General features: G+C 45.9%; 1 protein-coding gene across 4 annotated transcripts in view; it reads right to left on the reverse strand.

Moving 5' to 3' along the window:
• Positions 1 to 20,292, reverse strand: part of RAF1 (Raf-1 proto-oncogene, serine/threonine kinase) — a 176,011-nt gene that overhangs the window by 50,672 nt on the left and 105,047 nt on the right. For 2 of the 4 annotated variants that reach the window (XM_040359341.1, XM_040359342.1), the window contains exons 4-8: positions 16,796 to 16,898; positions 13,630 to 13,787; positions 9,494 to 9,586; positions 9,006 to 9,159; positions 5,571 to 5,630 (exon numbers count right to left, since the gene is read on the reverse strand). In XM_040359341.1, coding sequence (XP_040215275.1) covers positions 5,571 to 5,630; positions 9,006 to 9,159; positions 9,494 to 9,586; positions 13,630 to 13,787; positions 16,796 to 16,898 — 568 coding nt within the window. The remainder of the gene's footprint in view (positions 1 to 5,570; positions 5,631 to 9,005; positions 9,160 to 9,493; positions 9,587 to 13,629; positions 13,788 to 16,795; positions 16,899 to 20,292) is intronic. The other 2 variants (XM_040359343.1, XM_040359344.1) reach the window with 1 other exon arrangement.

The raw sequence follows: 20,292 nt of genomic DNA on the forward strand, positions 1-20,292 counted from the left end.
ACCCTTCCTTTCTGGAAGTAGGTTTAGGGAAGAAGGATGGTAATACCAAATCCTGGTTCAAATGAAAACTGGATACAACCTTCGGTAGGAAGGAAGGATGAGGGCGGAGAACGACCCTGTCCTTATGAAAAATAAGATATGGTTCCTTACAGGATAAGGCCGCCAGTTCCGATACTCTTCTTGCGGAAACTATGGCGACCAAAAATACTAACTTTTTTGTCAGTAAAACCAAAGGAATTTCAGCCAACGGCTCAAACGGTTGTTTCTGTAAACTTGACAGAACAAGGTTTAAATCCCACGGGCAAAGCGGGGATTTAACTGGAGGTTTAATACGTAAGACCCCTTGAAGGAAGGTCTTAACCAGCGAGTGGGTGGCCAGCGGCCGCTGAAACCACACTGACAGAGCAGAAATCTGTCCTTTGATTATGCTTAATGCCAATCCTTTATCCACTCCTAGCTGGAGAAAACTTAATACTCTATCGATGGTAAATTTGCGAGAAAGCCATCGCTTGGACTCACACCAGCCTACATAGGCCTTCCAGACCCTGTAATAAATCACCCTAGAGACCGGTTTCCTGGCTCTGATTAGGGTAGAGATTACTTTCTGAGACAGACCTCTACCCCTGAGAATCAGGGATTCAGTTTCCAGGCCGTCAAATTTAGATGCCGTAAGGCAGGGTGGAGGATCGGACCTTGCGATAGCAGGTCTGGCCGTAGAGGAAGAGTCCAAGGGTCTCCCACTACCATCTTTAAGATTAGTGAGTACCATGCCCTTCTGGGCCATGCTGGAGCTACCAGGATGACTGGTATGTGCTCCACCCGGATCCTGCGCCGCAGGCGGGGTAGTAACTGGAGCGGGGGAAACGCATAAAGAAGTTTGAACTGATGCCAAGGGCAAACCAACGCATCGGTTCCGCAGGCCATCGGATCCCTTGAGTGGGACATGAACCTGTCTAGCTTCTTGTTGAGTCTCGATGCCATGATATCCACGTCCGGCACTCCCCATCTTTGGCAGAGTGCTTGAAAGATTTGTGGATGCAGAGACCATTCCCCCGGCAAAAGAGTCTGGCGGCTTAAGAAGTCCGCCTGAAAGTTGTCCACTCCTGGAATGAATATTGCCGATATGCAGGGCACATGAGCCTCTGCCCATAGGAGAATCAAGCTCACCTCTCTCTGAGCGGCTTGACTCCTGGTTCCCCCTTGGTGATTTATGTATGCCACGGCCGTGGCATTGTCTGATTGAATTCTCACCGGGAACCCCTGCAATTTTGACGTCCAAGCCCTGAGGGCTAGTCGAGCAGCTCTGAGCTCCAAGATGTTGATGGGCAACTGCTTCTCTGGCGTTGCCCAAGTACCTTGGCGAGTGCAACCATCCAAAATTGCTCCCCAGCCCGTCAGGCTGGCGTCTGTGGTCACTATCTTCCAAGCCACTGAGCTGAAAGACTTCCCCTTCAGTAGATTCTGAGGGTCTAACCACCAGCACAGACTTTGTCGGACTCTTGATGAGAGCGGCAACGGGATATCCAAGGCCTGCGGCCTTCTGCTCCATGCTGACAGGATGGCTGCCTGCAGGATGCGAGTGTGGCTCTGGGCGTATGGTACCGCCTCGAATGTGGCCACCATCTTGCCTAGTAATCTCATACATAGGCGAATAGTCGGTTCCTTCTTGCTTAGAACCAGTAGGATTAATTCCTTGATGGCTTTGACCTTCCTCAGAGGTAGAAACACTCTTTGTTGTTCTGTGTCTAATCTCATGCCGAGATATTTCAACTGCCTTGTGGGCAGGAAAGCTGACTTTTCTCGATTTAGGACCCAGCCGAACTTCTCGAGGTATTGGACCGTGAGGGCCACTGCTCGCTCCAAGCCGGGAGACGAGTGATCTATGACTAGGAGGTCGTCCAGGTATGCTAGGATCGTGACCCCTTGGATCCTTAGTTTGGCTAGGATTGGAGCTAGGACCTTCGTGAACACCCGGGGGGCCGTAGCCAACCCGAAGGGAAGCGCCACGAATTGGAAGTGACGCGAAGCCACCATGAAGCGTAGATATCTTTGATGTGGCTGATAAATTGGAAGATGAAGGTAGGCATCCTTTATGTCTATGGACGCCATGAAGTCGTCCTTTTGGAGTGTGGTAGCTGCTGACCGCACGGTTTCCATCCGAAATGAGCGGATCTCTAGGTATGTATTTACCATCTTTAGGTCCAAAATTGGCCTGACATCTCAATTGGACTTCGGGATGATGAATAGGTTGGAGTAGAAACCTAGCCCCTGTTCCAGGACTGGTACCTCTACTATTACTTCCTGGGAAAGTAGATGATTTAATGCCGACATTAATGCGGCTCCTTTCTCCGGATCGTTTGGAATCCTCGACTCCTGGAAATGAAGAGGAGGAAACCTTTAGGAAATCTAATTTGTAGCCCGTGGCCACGGAAGACCGTACCCACTCGTCGGGAATGCTGGCTTCCCAAACCTCTGAAAAGAGTCGCAGCCTTCCCCCCACCTTCGTGGGTGGGGGCGCCCCTTCATAAGGTCGGCTTGGGGGCTGGGTTTGCTGGTTTGCGAACCCACTGCTTTCTGCCTTTAGCAGCCTGTCCTTGTGATTTGCTGTTGAAGCCGAAGTTTGCTTTCGCAGGAGGCCGTCGATACTGTTTGGCATTAGAGGGCCCCTGCCCAGGGGAGTACTGTCGTTTAAACGCAGGCCCCTGAAACTTCCTCTTAGTTGGCAAGAGAGTACTTTTGCCATTTGAAATGGTTTGAATGTATTTATCTAGGTCTTCTCCGAAGAGTCGTCCTCCATGGAAGGGGAACCCTACCAGGAGCTTCTTGCATGGGGGCTCGGCCTCCCAGCTTTTTAACCATAAGAGTCTTCTCATATGGATAAGGGATAACGATAAACGTGACGCTTGCTGGATAGAATCCTTAATTGCGTCTACTGTAAAACATATGGCCTTAGGGACATCCGAAAATTCTTCTGCCTGCTGGGCAGGAATAAGTTTAAGCATCTGCTTAACCTGATCCGATAATGCTTGAGCAACCCCAATCGCAGCCACGGCTGGCTGTACTACTGCCCCTGCAGTAGTGAAGGAGTTCTTAAGTAGTGCTTCCAAGCGTTTATCAACTGGATCCTTGAATACCTGTATGTTTTCTACAGGGCATGTTAATGATTTGTTAATACATGAGATGGCTGCGTCCACTGCAGGAGTAGCCCATTTCTTGGAAAATTTATCTTCCATAGGATATAGGGCAGAGAATCTTTTAGGTGGTAAGAAGATTTTTCTGGCTTGTTCCAATCTTGGAACAAAACTCCCTCTAGTAGAGGGTGGATCGGAAATACTGCATTGCTTTGAGGCGCCCTCAGTGAGCCCAAAGCTGAAACCGTAGATACCTGGAGATCTGGTACTGGCAAGTTGAATGCATTTATGGACCAAGTCCGTTAAGGCTTGAGTCCACCAGCTCTCCCCTTGGGAGACTGCTCCAGACTCCTCTGTATCCGGATCTTCGATCCCTGAACCTACTTGGTCCTTGTCCAAGAGGTCGTCCAATTCCCCTGAGGAAAGGACCTCCTCTTCTGAGGGTCTGCGCTCGGGCGACGGAGATCTAATCCGTTTACTGCCCCGCATAGCTGTGGCTATCATTTTTCCCATTCTTTTCTCCATCTCTCTTAAAGAGGTGAGTAATACCTCGTCCGTGACCATCTTAGGGTTGGACTGACCCGCGCCAGCTCCAGCCCCAGATCCCGATGGCCCCAAGGCTCCCTGTGGGGAAAGCAGCGGCATAACTTTGTCCGAGACCTTAGACTCTCCGGATGCCTATGGTACAATACCAAGGTACACCTGCTACCTATTGGTATTTGGAACTATAAAAGTTAATTGCCCAAACACCTGTTTGGGGGATAAAAAATGCTTCCTCTCCCCTAGATGACACTTTTTTTTTTTTTTTTTTTTCGTTTTTGTTTCAAATCCAGGAAAGAAAAAAACATTCTGTCCCCCTGAGTAGTATTGCAAAGAAAAACTATGAGATGGAAAAGAAAACAGCCTATTTCTAGGCTTGAAAAACAGTCTTCTGAAGACTGCAATATCCTTTCTGGCCACTGTGAGTCCTCGGCGCCCCGTGCTGCCGTTCTGGTCTTTCCTCCCCCGTTCCAAAGTATTGAATGGAACAAACAAGGAAGGGCCGCCCCTTCCTTAAGCCACTGACCCGCCCTTCCCCCCCCAGCAATCTCAAACAGGAAATGCCCCTCCCGACAGAGGGGGGGGGGGGGGGGTTTGGGAGGAAGGGACCTCTCTGTTCCAGCAAACTGCAGCCTGCAGCCTGGAACCATGAGGAGGTCAGCGTTTTGCCTGCTTTGCAGGCTCTGAGGAGGAAGACTGAATGGAGCATCGCCTGGAGGCTTGCAGGTAAGCACAGCTCTCTGACACACACATATATTTTTATATCACACAGGCCCCACTCAATGCTTTTCCAACACTACAAGGGAGGTCACATCTTATGGGGAATAATACATATAGAGCCATCCTATCTTTATGATATGTGACTAGTTTGCCAGATGCAGTGCATAACTTTAGGCATGTCCCCTGTGACCCCCCAGAAAAAAACCTGCTAAGAACCAAGTTCCGCAAGTTTTCCCCTCACTTACCTGCTCCATGCCGCAGGACTTTGCCAAGCAAGAGGCCCAATCTTCCCCCATCTCCGTGGGGATGTCTAGACCTTCAGGCCCTGGGTTCCTATGAAGGATCCACTGTCCTGGGCCCATATAGCACCCTGGCAACAGAAAACATTAGGCACCCAAAGGTTTCTAAGTTCTGGGCCCAGGGTCCAGCTCTCTAAAAAGAAAAGCATTATGGGCTATACCCCAAGGGTTTGGGGTCCGGTTACTGACCACTTTAGCGCTGAGGCTTTTTTGGACAGAACCGGTAGCTCACCTAATCCCAAGGATGCGGAGGCAAGCTAAACCATGACTAACACCTAAGACACTGGCGTAAAAACTGAGGTACTCCTCCTATGGGAGGGGGTTATATAGGGAGGGGCATTTCCTGTTTGAGATTGCCAGTGTCAACACCTGAAGGTACTCCATATAACCCATATTGTAATGAATATGCCGCTCTGTGTCCCGTGATGTACGATAAAGAAAAAGCATTAAAGGTCCATAGTCTGGGCACAGGTGCACTAGGTGGGCATGTGGTGAAACAGCCAGTGGTTTACAATTGTGTGTACTGAACACAGCTGAAGGCATTCCTATAAGCTGGAACTTAAGCGCATAAGTGGGACCGCTGACCTATCAGTTGCCCCTTTTACTACAAAATCCCACACCAACAACATTCCCTTTCCTGATCTGAGAGGCCTTGTGTCATCCCAATTAAAACTTTGGCCTAGGAGATCTTATAGGCCAGAACTTCCAAAGAAATGCTAAAATATAAAAGGGGGGGTTAGTCTGCATTCAGGATCACACCAAGCAAGTAGGTCACAACATCTCAGTGCCATCAAGCATTGCAAATCAGGCACAACAGGGAGAAGACAGAGCAGAACCATTCAACAGATCACTACAAGAAAGCAAGCCCGGAAATACGTACTCTGCCCCACAAACAGAAACGTCTGCCCCGGGACACGGGAGAAGTATTGAGCCAGTTATTCTAGTCATTATAAAATGGGATACAAGAAGAATAAAGAAAATATGAATGTATCTAGGCAGAAACAAGTTAAAAGGAAAAAAATATATATGTTTATATAGCCATGCTGGCGAAACCCTTTAAATGCTGTCATTACTGTCGCCCATTAGAAGCATCTGCCCTGCAAAAAATGCCAATGCGACACATGGAGTATCCAACAGGGCAAAATATTCTAGGAGCCAGGTAACCCAGACACAAACTTTTTTGAAGCTTTGTTAAAGCAGAACTCCAACCCTGTTAACAAATGTCATGTTAGTGAAATACCTCCTGTTTTCCCATTATTTTATTTTATTTGGCTTTATAGCAATATTCTTCCAGCTGTGCAACAGTAAGTGTTACACAGCCACGTCCTGTCTTTTCCAGTGCTTTGTACTGCCCATCTTCTGACACCAACAATTGGGAAAAATCCCCCCGACACCAATAAAGGGGCATAATTTCAGCAACTATGGGGTATGATGCCTCCTACCTAATTACACTCACAATGTGGCACAATTCCTCTCACTGACACCAAAGATGGGGCATTTGTTTACTCCTACTGATGCCGAAACATTTTCTTCTTCCAATGGCCACATTCCAGCCCCCGATTAAGCCTGAACAGTAAACTGGCCCTTTGTTTAGAAATGTTGGAGACCCCTGCTCTAGAGAGACTATAGAGATGCCATGGCACCATCTATGCTGCTGCTGGGAGGCATGGAATGGGTATCTATTCTCATATAATCCTGCCCAGTAATGCCCCTGTCACTACCCACAAACTACCGTACATTTGAGTCCCATAGAACAATGCATGTAGTTTCCAGTCTAGATATACTGTTGCACAACATTCTCCTAGTTCCCTAGGATAGCAAGAAGACTGGGAAGAACAAGGGCATTACAGGTACTTGAAGATTATTTTCATGGCAAAGAAGGCAAACAATTTGGAAATTGTATATGTGGATGTACTGGTCATTGGAATACAATTATTTGGCAAAGTTAATCCTGGAGTTGAGCTTTACGTTTTATAGAGCCAATTGAACATTTATACCCTGGGTCCTAGAAAGTGCTTGCTGCGTGCCTCTGTTGCTAAAAAAGCAACTTTATAATAAGACCTCCCTGTAGCAAAAAGGCCTTAACTGTCCTGCTACCCATGCCACCGAAATTTGCTCAGAAGCAGCTAAAGCTTGTTGATGAATCTCCAGCATCCAGCAATTCAAGCAGTGCCATACGCCTGGTCTCCCACTGGGCGCACTGGTTCCATCTGCAGAGCTCTACCTACTACAGGACACAGTAGTAACACAGGACATTAAAAGACTGAATTGCTGTACTTAGCAGGAAGCTGATGATTCTTGCAGCTCTTCAAGACAAAAGTTAGCGACTTGACAGGAAAGTATTAAAGTGGAATTCCTGCCTAATAGGTTTAACAATGCCTCCCCTCCTGCTACCTATGCTGAGTATCATGTGAAAAAAAATGTGTATACTTATTTTCAGCCTACTTTGTTTTTGTAATGTGATCGCCTGTGTCAGTGAGCAGCAGCTGTAGAGAAGTGAGAGAGCTGGACAACGTTGCCAGAGATCTCTCCTCTCCCCTGCAGCAGCCACTCACTGACACAGGGGACCCAAATCCCATGACAAACAGAATGAGCTGAAAATAAGTAACTATACACTTTCTTTTCCTTTTTTTTTTTTACACAGGTTAGTTAGCATAGGTAGCAGGAGAGGGAAGGGACATGTTTAAGACTAGTTAGTGTTAGGCAGGAATTCTACTTTAAGTCTTTTATTTTTTCTATAAAGACCTTCTTTCTATTCCATTTATAATCACGATAACATTTCCCTCCGCCACAATTTTTTTTAAGAACGACATTGTTTTTATTTCTTATTCTAGCTTAAATTAAAACCATTTCCAAATATGTATTACAAATCACATTATAATCACTACATTATCTTATACCCAAACGCATCTCAAATAATTGTTGTGAATTAAGGCGCATGTTCAGCCAAAACAATTTTTTATAGTTTTGGATGGAGTGAGAATGCCTGTCAGGTTTTTACTGCTATCCGAGCCTCTGGTATAGAGATTCTCTGCACCTCTTGTTCTGCTGACAATGACTTTCCAGCAGTAGTAGAGACCAAATCGAAGACGTTTTGGTTTAGTGGAGTAAGGGAAAACTAGAAGCTAGAACTACACGATTATTTGTTTAAAGATAAATAAATTGCGATCTCGATTCAACCCCCCCTCGCAATCTCAATCCAGCATTTCCACGATTCTATGTAAACAGTGCAGAGCCATTCTCTGTTCGCTATAAAAAAAAAAAAAGCCTCCAGCAAATGTTTATCAACATTGCAAGATGACTACAGGGAAGGGGTTAACACGAGGGGGCGAGGAAGGGGTTAATTGTGTTCTAACTGAAGGGGGGGTGGGACTGACTTGGGGAAATGACTGATCGCTGTTCATACATTGTATGAACAGACGATCAGGCATTTCTCCCCCTGACAGGACCGGGAGCTGTGTGTTTACACACACAGCTCCCGGTTCTCATTCTGTAACGAACGATCGCCAGTGCCCTGCGGTGATCGCGCACACCGGGCACGCACGTAGGGACCAGGGGCGCCGCGCACATGCCCCTATTGGCCGATTCGCGAGATGACGTAATACGTGATCTCGCGCAGCCGAGCCGACCTGCCGCCGTAAAACTGCGGCAGCTGGTCGGCAAGCTGTTAATAGAGACTGACTCGCAAAAATTAAACCAGTAAAAAAAAATTAAGAATTTAAGATACAGTAAAGACTCGGATTGCGAGTACCACGGCTAACGAGCGTTTCGCAATACGAGCATTTTTTTTTTTTAAATCCTGACTCGGTTTGCGAGTGTTGTCTCGCAAAATGAGCAGGATTCAAACTAAAGTCGTGTGCAATACCGCATTTGGCCAGGGGTGCAGGGGCACCAGAGCCGATCGGAGCCGTTCAGAAATTCTCAGAAAACCTCGGAATTACTCAGTTTTCGAGCCTTTACAAGGTTTTCTCGAGTTCAGCCGAGCTCTCCGGCACCCCCCCCCCAACTCTGGCCACATGCGGTATTGCATGCCATTGAAGTAGATTTGGAACAAATTATTTTCATTTCCATTGACTTCAATGGGGAAACTATTTGATGTGCGAGTGCTTTGGATTACGAGCATTCTTCTGGAACAGATTATGCTCGTAATCCAAGGTTCCACAGTACTTTTTTCCTACAAAGTCTTTCAAGTACAGTTCTAGCCAACCCATAGCAGAATGTGTCTACAGAACACATATTGAAGATTGATAAAATGATAATTGATAAATTGATAAAGTATCAAGCGATCCAATAATAAATGAAAATCTGCTGTTACCTCAATCATTCTGCTGTCCACTGGCATTGTGGTGCTGACCATGTGGACATTGGGTGTTGAAGTAGATCGCTGCCTTTGAGAAAGGGAACATTCAGAAGATGGATTTGGTGTTGAAAGGTTGAAGGGTTGAGGGGTAGAATATCTGTGCTGGGAACTATACAAAAACAAATTACTTACAATGTAACTAAAATGAACTTTAGATGTTCAATAACAATAAATGAATATAAAATGTGTTTTATATATATATATATATATATATAACTCACATTTTTACATATGACTAGATAGAGTAGTTCTTGTTTATCACAGTATTAAGGACATATAATTGGTGACAATGCACATTAGGCAGTTATACACCAATACTGTAGATATCAGCCACTATAAACCCACAATAACGCATGTGCGTCACACTACAGGAGGCCTATAAAATATTTATTGCTTGTAAAATTCCTGTAGTCAAAATAACAGTATTCTATAAAATGATGTACCTGGCTGAACCACGTGCTGAATCCCGCATCCGCCGCATGGTGAAGGATGGTAATGCAGGCATGCCACCGTCTGCATAATTAGGAGTTGGAACTCTGTCAAGACAAAAGTAGAGAGTTCAATTAGTGGGGTATGTTAATTAAAGTGGTTGTGAAGGCTGATTATTTTTTCCTAAAACAAACATGTTATACTTACCTGCTCTATGCAATTGTATTGCACTGAGCGGTCCCTTCTCTACTCTTCTGGAGTCGCCTACCGACACTGTCCCCTCTTCTATGAGTACCCCTCAGCAAACCAGCTGCTGTGGGGTCACTTGTGCAGGCACGCTCCTGAGCCACCATGCTAAGGAGGGAATCGTGCAGGCGCCCCCCTGAGCTGGGCTGTGTGCATCCATGGACACATACAGCATAGCTTAGCCATGCCCCCGCTCCAACCTCACAGGATTTGACAGCCGGTGGAGCCAAAGGCTCGGGCAGAGCTGGTATTGGAAGTTTTATTTTACCTTAATACAGTAAAAAATATTTTGCCTTTAAAACTGCTTTAAGGCTGGACAAATGTATTTATAAATTAAGAGATATGTAAAAGGAATAAAAGAAAACGTTAACAGCCAGAAAAAAAAAGGCAAAAGTTATGCTTTAGCTGTAACTTCTAGGAGCACTGGCTACCGAAGTTGCTAGTATTACCGGAAATCAAATATAAATAAGATACAGCATATGAAAAATGGGAAATTGAGTAATACCAGTAAAGAAGCAGAAGGCAGAGAAGACATTACAATTTAGCTGACAGCAAAGCTTGCGTCGACCTTCAGTTTAGAAGAAATGGCTCAGCTATCATGATAGTGACAAGAGACATCTTTCAGCTGGAATGTAAAAGTCTAACTCCAGGCAAATGCAACTGGATCTCATGGTACTTTTGTGTCGGCAAAAACACTGCATTTGGAGTGTCCTTAAAATTGCACTGACACCCACTGCAAATCTCAAAGGCAGTGCGATCTGAACATGGTGCAGGAAACATGCACGGTTGGCAGGGTTTCCTGCACCACATTAGTGTGAACCTAGGCTTAAAGTGATAATAAAGTCTCTTTTTTTTGTTAACCACTTCCATACCAGGCACTTGCGCACCTTCCCGCCCAAGCCAATTTTCAGCTTTCAGCACTGTCGCACTTTGAATGGCAATTGCGCGGTCATGCTACACTGTACCCAAACAAAATTGGCGTCCTTTTTTCCCCACAAATAGAGCTTTCTTTTGGTGGTATTTGATCACCTTTGCGATTTTTTTTCCGCAACAACTAAAAAAAGACTGAAAATTTTGAAAAAGAAATACGTTTTTATTTTTTTCTGTTAATTTTTTTGTAAATAAGTAAGTTTTCTCTTTCAATTACGGGCACTGATATGGCGGCACTGACGGGCACCGATGAGATGGCACTGATGGACATCGATGAGGTAGTACTGACGGGCACAGATTGGCGGCACTGGTATGCGGCACTGATGGGCACACATGGGCGGCACTGATGGGCACACATGGGTGGCACTGATGGGCACACATGGGCGGCACACATGGGCGGCACTGATGGGCACACATGGGCGGCACTGATGGGCGGCACTGATGGGCACACATGGGCGGCACTGATGGGCACACATGGACGGCACTGATGGGCACACATGGGCGGCACAGATAGGCACACATGGGCGGCACTTATGGGTGGCACTGATGGCTACTTATGGGTGGCACAGATGGGCACTGATAGGTGGGCACTGGGCATGGATGGGCACTGTGGGGTGGCACTGATGGACACTGTGGGGTGGCACTGATGGACACTGTGGGGTGGCACTGATGGACACTGTGGGGCGGCACTGATTTACCTATGTTGCCAGTCAGTGCCCATTTGTGGGCACTGATTGGCATCTTTAGCTTTTTTTTTTTTTTTTTTACAGACTTTTTTTTTTATCTGCCCTTCCCTGGTGGTCCAGGGTGGGCTTCCCTGGTGGTCCAGTGTGGCGATCCGAGGGGGGGCTGCGCTGATAAAAAATCAGCGCGAACCCCCCCTGTCAGGAGAGCCGCCGATCTGCTCTCCTCTACTCGCGTCTGTCAGAGTGAGGAAGAGCCATCAATGGCTCTTCCTGTTTACATCGTGATCAGCCGTGGTTGGACACGGCTGATCACGTGGTAAAGAGTCTCTGTGAGAGACTCTTTACCGAGATCGGTGTTGCGGGGTGTCAGACTGACACCCTGCAACAACGATCGCCGCGATCATATGACGTTCAGTCAGGATTCTACAACCACTTTGCCGACGTCAATCTGTCATTGGCGGGCGGCAAGTGGTTAATAATAACAAACATGTTATGTTATATTTACCTGCTCTGTGCAATGGTTTTTCACAGAGTAGCAGAGATTCTCCTCTTCTTGGGTCCATCGCCGGCGCTCCTGGCCTCTCCCTCCTGTTGAGTGCCCCCACAGCAAGCAGCTTGCTATGAGGGGACCCGAGCCACAGCTCCCTGTGTCCATTCAGACAAAGCCGCGGCCCGGCCCAGCCCCCTTTCTCTCCTCATTGGCTGACTGACTTTGACACCAGCGCTCTCAGCTAATGAGGGGAGTCTGAGGCAGCCGAGACATTCTTGCAACATTGGTGGCCCCTCCCACATGTTGAGTGCCCCCACAGCAAGCAGCTTGCCAAGGGGGAACCCAAGCCGAGCCACAGCTTCATGTGTCCATTCAGCCACGAAGCCTCGACCCGGCCCCCTTTCTCTCCTCATTGGCTAACTAACTGACAAGCAGGGCTCTCAGGTAATGAGGAGGTGAGTACGGGGCGGCTGAGACACTCCGACAACATCACTGGATCTAAATGGGGCTCAAGTATTAGGGGGGCTGATGCACACAGGTTTTTTTTCTTACTGCATAGAATGTATTGAGATAAAAAAATAAAAAATAATCTGCCTTTACAACCACTTTAAGAGGGTTTGGAGCAATCCCCTCTAAGTCCTGTCACTCTAGGTCAGAAGTCGAAAGGAAAATCTCAATGGCACAAAGGAAAAAAAAAAACTCTGTATCCAATGACCCCCTCCTCCCTGCCTAGCGCGCACACACACACACACACACACACACTAAGGCCCCATGCACACGAGACGCTGGTAAACTCGAGTTCAGAGGCATTTGGGCATTTTTTTCAACTGCCCCTGAACACATTTAATGTTATCCTATGTGTCCATGCACACATTCACGTTTTTTTGCGTTTTAAAGCAGTTGGGTTTAGGCTCATTTGCGGCAAAAACAGGCGTTTTAAACGCCGTTTTTTGCCTTTGAAAACTTGAGTTTACATGTGTTTGCATTTGCTTCTCGTGTGCATGGGGCTTTAATGGTTTAAATAGATTTGAAGATGTTAAAATTTAGCTTGTGGTAGACACAAAAGAAAGAGTCCTATCACTAGAGTGGCCTTGGGTATTTGCACCCTTTCTTCCAACGATTTCTTTTTATTTCCCAATTCGCACTAGAAAACTACAGCTGTAATCCATTTTCTAGGAGTAACTTCCCCAAACTTTCTTTCAAAAAAGGTCCCCATTTACTACCGCGAATGCTTCTGTGTCCCATTACTTGGATTCTATGAAAGCACTACAGCCCTGACATGGCACTTGTCCTCAGTGGGAAAGGGCTGCCTGGTATTCATGGGTGGCCTTATTGAAGATCTTTGTTGATAAAATAGGCTTTAGTAAAAGATAAATAAAGCGGACAATAAAATAGCAGAAATGCTTTTAACATTTGATGAAGCTCAGCACATGTGCTAGAAGTTAATGAGATAATTATTTACACTCTATGTACACTCAGTGCTGGCGTGGTAACACAGCCCTTTGCATGAGCTCCTTCTGCAAACTTTCTATTCAAGGATGATGAAAGCCTGTGGTAATTACTTGGAAGGAGGCCGTGTTTATGCCCTTTGCTCATCCCACTGTCATTTCATTTACAATAATAACTTTGTTTAAATATAGAATAAACTAGTTCATCCAGATGTTTCCCCAAGTGCCGAGATCTCTACTCGTCCAATTAGAAGAGCCAGTCTCCAAGTTGGACTGGGTTTCTCTGCAATGACATAAGACAAGCGATCTGTCAAGCTGGGAAGGCAGTCCTGCCTGTAATGGTCACTCACAGCAGCTGCCGGACATTGCTCCAGTCCACACACATGGTCGGAACTTTGGTGCTGCAGTGTTCATGGAACTTGTACATGCATGTCTGACAGCGGAAACCATTTAGAAGGAACTTCTGACAGATGTCACAAAACGCCAACTTCAGGAAAGTCTTTCGTACCTGTCAAAGAGAAAAAGTTCAGGTGATTAAAAAAGTCAGTACAAGTTAAAAAGACCAATTATTATTATACAGGATTTATATAGCGCTAAGAGTATACGCATCGCTTTACACCAATAACCGCAAACAAACATTACACTGATTTAATAGACTACTGTAAGCGTGTATGAGCGGTGTCTCCTCTGTTTGTTGTCATTGCTCCATTTTGCTAAACAACTGTCAAATGAACATTTTATGTGTTGCATTACCAGTACTAACCCTTAAAGGGAGGGTTCCACCCGCAATTTTAATTTTTTTTTTTAAAAGTCAGCAGCTACAAACACTGTAGCTGCTGACTTAATAAGGACACATGCCTGTCCTACTCGCCTGCGATGTCAGCCCCCCCCCCCCCCCCCCCCGAGGCCGATCCCACGATCCTATTAGCTCCCGGCACCGCCATCCTCAGTAAGGGAAACAGGCAGTGAAGCCTGTGCGGCTTCACTGCCCGTTTCCTACTGCGCATGTGCGAGCCGCGTGGCTCTTTGTGAATGGGCCGGCTGCTCTCTGGGATACACACAGTTCCCAGAAGGCATCACGCCCCATTCACCAGAAGACACCGCGACTAGGACAGAGGAAGAAGACCCATCGCGGACGATGAAGAGGCAGATTACGGACTTTCGCAGAGCAACCACTATTTCTGGCAAGTATAAAAAATTTTGGGGGATTTTTGGTGAAAAAATAATTTTCAGGGTGGAACTCCACTTTAAGTGCCGGTTCAGTCTACCGCGACTTGGGATCCGACTTGTGTCGCATGAGAAATTCCATTGAAGTGAATGAGAGCCGTCTTAGGCTGCATTCACACCTGAGAGTAGCGTTTTGCCGCGATTCTGCGGCGTTTACTGCGTTTTGCCGCGATATTTGCGGCATTTTTTACCGTGTTTTGTCGTGAATTTGGACAGGTCTAGGGTCACCAATGTTAAATACAGAAATTAAATACAGATAATAGATTTTTTTCCCCCCAGGTGTGAATGGGGTCTTAGGCCCCGTACACACGACCGGATCTGTCCGCTGGATTTATCCGCGCATCAGTTCCAGCAGACAAATCCGATCGTGTGTACGGCCTAGCGGACATTTTTCGGCGGACATTTGTCCAGCCGACCGTTTTCCAGCGGATACATTTTTTTTAGCATGCTAAGAAATCTATCCGCTGGAAACCTGTCCGTCGGACTTATCCGGTCGTCTGTACAGACTCACCGGATAAGTCCGACCGATCCCCATCCCTTGCATGTGTCGAAGTGATTCGACGCATGCGTGGAAGTATTTACCTTCCAGGGTCGCGCACGTCGCCGCGTCATCGGCGCGGCGCGGCCACCTCACCGCGTATGTTTCCCGCAGGGATTTTGATCTGATGGTGTGTACAGCCATCAGATCAAAATCCGGAGCAGAAATGTTCGATGGAAACGGTCCGGCGGACCATTTTCATCGGATAGTCGCTCTGACTTCAGAAAAGGTTCCTGTGCAACTTCTACCCAAAACTTCTACCCATTGATTTCAATGGAAGTTGCCTCCAAAGTCGGATCACTGTCTTAACTGAAGCAACTTTACAGGAAAAGAAAAGAGTTTACTCAGGCAACCCCCTCCCTCCCACAGAGCCGATTATTCTGTGATTGGCCACAGCCAAAGTCACCTGTCCTGGAGGCAACTTTAAGTTGCATTGTAAGTTGCTCCAAGTCGCACTGAAGTTGAGCTTGCAAGTCGGGTTGCCCCTGTGTGAACCGGCACCAATTGTCATAACATTAAACAGAACGATGATGGCAACACACAAATAGGATTATTATACTCAGAAGAAATTACACTAGGGCCCTTTCAACCCACATGCAGTCCAGTGTTGTTTATCAAAAACACATGGACAGTAGGTTACATGGATTTTAATGGTAAAGGTCACACCATTTCAGGGTGTTCCATTGCAGTCAACAAAGGTAGCACATGGTGCATTTTGTTTCCCAAGGAACTGCATTGAAACATGGCAAAATGCATCAAAAATGCACCGGAACTTAAAGCGGGAGTTCACCCATTTTTTTTTTTTTTTATCTTTTCCCCTTAGATGGATGCTCGTTTTGTCTAGGGGAATCGGCTAGTTGTTTTAAAATATGAGCCGTACTTACCGTTTTCGAGATGCATCTTCTCCGTCGCTTCCGGGTATGGGTCTTCGGGAGCGGGCGTTCCTTCTTGATTCACAGTCTTCCGAGAGGCTTCCGACGGTCGCATCCATCGCGTCACTAGTAGCCGAAAGAAGCCGAACGTCGGTGCGGCTCTATACTGCGCACCGACGTTCGGCTTCTTTCGGAAAATCGTGACGCAATGGATGCGACCGTCGGAAGCCTCTCGGAAGACTGTCAATCAAAATAGGAACGCCCAGTCCCGCAGCCCATACCCGGAAGCGACGGAGAGGATGCATCTCGTAAACCGTAAGTACTGCTCATATTTTAAAACAACTAGCCGATTCCCCTAGACAAAACGAGCAGGAATCTAAGAGGAAATAGTATATTGTAGGGGTGAACCTCCGCTTTAATACCAAGAAAAAGGAGGAAATAAATGCATTGAAAACACATCAAAAGTGTGTCAAATACTTGCAAGCAGAAAATGTATCTAGAACGCATCCAGATGTCATCTCTGTGGTGTGAACTGGCCCTTAAAGTGGATATAAACACACATTTATATATTTTTAATTAAAGCTTGCACCTTGTACAGTATAGGATTTAATGTCATCCGTGCCCAGTCTTGCCACAAAGAGAGGCAATCCTCATATCTTTTTTCAGTGAGATAAAAACGGACACAGATCATTTTAAAAGTTACTATCCCCAGCTGTGCACTAGTCAGAAAGAAGAAAGTAATTGATGACAATGTGGTTTTAAAAAGTTGATCTGAAGAGGTTTACGATGGCTTAAAATCAGTTGCAACTTCAGGTTCAAAAGCAATGCATATAGTGAGAAATCGAGGCGTGGTGCCACACAGATTTGCCATCAACTTACAAAATTATGGGTGGTAAGAGGGACATGATCCAGAAATTCTACTTGCAGCTCCGCTCCGATTAATAACATGGCATCCGTAGCCCAGTCTAGTCGATTCTTCTTGCTGGAATATAAAATCATATTAAAGTTCTGTGTTCTAACCAATTGTTTTGGACCCACAAATAGTCAAAGGTTCCATTTTCCCTCTTAATAGCATGTACATCAAACATTAAAGTGATACCAAACATATGCTGTTTAATTTACATTGTCCCTTCTATTTCTGTATGTGGATGATGGCACTGCAATTTTAATGAAAACAATATACAGCTGTCACATGACCCAACTCTCTCCCAGGCTGCCTGCAGGGGAACATAAGCAGGAGGAGTCTAGTCCTCTGCTGCTGGACACATATTCCAAAAAAAAAAAAAAAACAGCCTTTGAAATACAGTCAAAATTAATTACAAATATATATTTGAAATCAAATCTTTATTATTTTGTGGCAATGACATGGCGTGGCCAGATTTTTGTCAGTCACAGGCTGTGTCACGCCCCTCCAGCCTCTGTCTTATGCCGTGTACACACGATCATTTTTCGGCAGTTTTTAAAAAATTTGGGCTTCACATAATTTTTCAGGTTCTGAAAAACGAAAAAAAAAATTCCCGAACATGCTGCATTTTTTAACGACGTTTTAAACAATGTCGTTTTTTGGGTTGTAAAAAATGATCGTGTGTGGGCTAAAACGACGTTAAAAACCCGCGCATGCTCAGAAGCAAGTTATGAGACGGGAGCGCTCGTTCTGGTAAAACTACCATTCATAATGGAGTAAGCACATTCATCACGATGTAACAGACAGAAAAGCGCAAATCGTCTTTTACCAACACGGAATCAGCTAAAGCAGCCCCAAGGGGGGCGCCATCCGAATGGAACTTCCCCTTAATAGTGCCGTTGTACGTCACCACGCTTTGCTAGAGCATTTTTTTAAAACGGTGTGTGGGCAACGTCGTGTTAATGATCAAGTTGGAAAAACTTTGTTTTTTCTACATGCCGAAAAATGATCGTGTGTACGCGGCATTAGAATAACAGGGAGGTGAAGCCACCATCAGTCAAGATGTAATATCCCACCCCCATGGCGTTTATCTGGTCATTTACCACTGTGTATTTAGAGCTGCACGATTCTGGGAAAAATGAGAATCACAATTTTTTTTGCGTAGAATAAAGATCACAATTCTCAGCGTAGCATCTTTCACATGATACAAAAAAAAAAAAAAAAATAGGCTAACTTCACTGTTTATTTATTTATTTATTTTTTACTTCATTGAAGTGCATTTTCTTCCCCAAAAATTGCGTTTGAAAGACCACTGCACGAATACAGTGCGACATAAAATATTGCAACAACCGCCATTTTATTCTCTAGGGTCTCTGCTAAAAATACATATGTGATGTTTGGGGGGTTCTAGGTAATGTTCTAGCAAAACATACTGATTTTAACTTGTAAAGCAACAAGTGTCAGAAAAGGGCCTGGTCTTTAACTACCTCAATACTGGGCACTTTCACCCCCTTCCTGCCCCTATAGCTGAAGACGGCTAAATTCGGTATTTTGAACACTCGTTTTTCAAAACAAACTTTTTTTTTTTTTTTTTTACAGTTTAGAGGGAGGGGCAGATTACACAACATAAGCACTGTGCTATATAATCTGCTTTAAGGGGCCAGGATCTGTATTTTTTCACACTGCAAGGTGCTTTTTCACCTTAAAGCGGAGGTCCACACAAAAAAATTCACCTCCGCTTTTCGGAACTCTTCCTCCCCCTCCGGTGTCACATTGCACCCTCCTCCCCCCTGAAAGGTGCCAAGATATACCTGTATATTACAGGCATTTGCACCCACTTCCAGGCATAGACTCTCGCGGGAGTCATGTCCCACTCTCCCCCCCACCACCCCCCTTCTGGGAGACACACTGGTCCCAGGAGACAGCGGGGACCAGTGATAACGCGCAGAGTGACTCGCACATGTGCAATAGGGAAGTGGGAAGTGAAGCCACAAGGCTTTACTTCCCGATTCCCTCACCGAGGATGGTGGCGGGGGCAGCAGAGAGCCAAGCGATTGCTCAGCTTCAGCTGCCAACATCACTGGCACCCTGGACATTTACGTGTCTATTTATTAAAAGTCAGCAGCTGCAGTATTTGTAGCTGTTGGCTTTTATTATTTTTTTTTTATTTTTTTAGGTGGACCTCCGCTTTAATGAATGGGATGCATTAAGCTGAAAAAACACGAAGGTTTACAACCCCTTAAAAGGGTTAGTAAAGGAAAATGTTTTTTTTTCCCTTTAAAATAACAAACATGTTATACTTACCTCCACTGTGCAGTTCGTTTTGCAGAGTGGCCCCGATCCACGTCTTCTGGGGTCCCTCGGCGGCTGTCTCTGGTCCTCCCCACAAGAACTGACAACGGTCATGCGAGAGCTCGCATGGTGGCGAGTAATTGCGAGCGCGCTCCCGTGATACAGCGAGCGGCCATAGCCGCTCACTGCATCACTTGGCCCCCGCCCCCAGCGCGCCGCGTCATCGGATGTGATTGACAGCAGCGCCAGCCAATGGCTGCGCTATCAATCCGTCCAGCCTAGCCAATCAACGGCCAGGCTGGGAACCAAAGAGGATCACGTGGACGCGCGTGGGACTTTCAAGGGGTGAGGTAAGTAAAACGGGGGTTCGGGGGGCGGCGGTACTATCGGATGTTTTTTTTACCTTAATTCATAGGATGCATTAAGGTGAAAAAAACATTTACCTTTACAACCCCTTTAACCGGTTACCGACCGCCCACTGTATATATACGTCCTGTTTTTAAAGATGGATATCTCGGTAACGGCAGCAGCTGCTGCCACAACCGAGATATCCATCTCTTCAGCGGGCGGTCGTGTAAACGATAATGGCGGTCTCCGGAGCCGTCGGTAGCGGCGGAGGTGATCAGGTGCTGCTGGCTGTTGTGTGAGGATGCGAGTGAGGGCAAGATGGCCCCCACCCGTCCTCATAGCTTTGCTGGGCGGAAGTGACGTCAAAACGTCAGTCCCGCCCAGCGTCTTAAAGGCACATTTTTTTGTTTTCTTTTTTAAAATGACAACATTTCCATTTTTATTTTGCATTCAAGTCTAAATATGAGATGTGAGGTCTTTTTGACCCCAGATATTTAAGAGGACCTGTCATGCTTTTTTTCTATTACAAGGGATGTTTACATTCCTTGTAATAGGCATAAAAGTGATACATTTAAAAAAAAAAATGATTTCAGTGTAAAAAATTATAAAATAAAAAAAAAAAAAAAAAATAAGAAAGCGCCCCGTCCCCACGAGCTCGCGCGCAGAAGCGAACGCATACGCGAGTAGCGCCCGCATATGAAAACGGTGTTCAAACCACACAAGTGAGGTATCGCCGCGATCGTTAGAGCGAGAGCAATAATTCTAGCCCTAGACCTACTCTGTAGCCCAAAAAATACAACCTATAGAATTTTTTAAACGTCGCCTATCGAGA

The sequence above is a fragment of the Rana temporaria genome, chromosome 7, assembly GCF_905171775.1.
Source record: "Rana temporaria chromosome 7, aRanTem1.1, whole genome shotgun sequence".
NCBI lineage: Eukaryota > Metazoa > Chordata > Amphibia > Anura > Ranidae > Rana > Rana temporaria.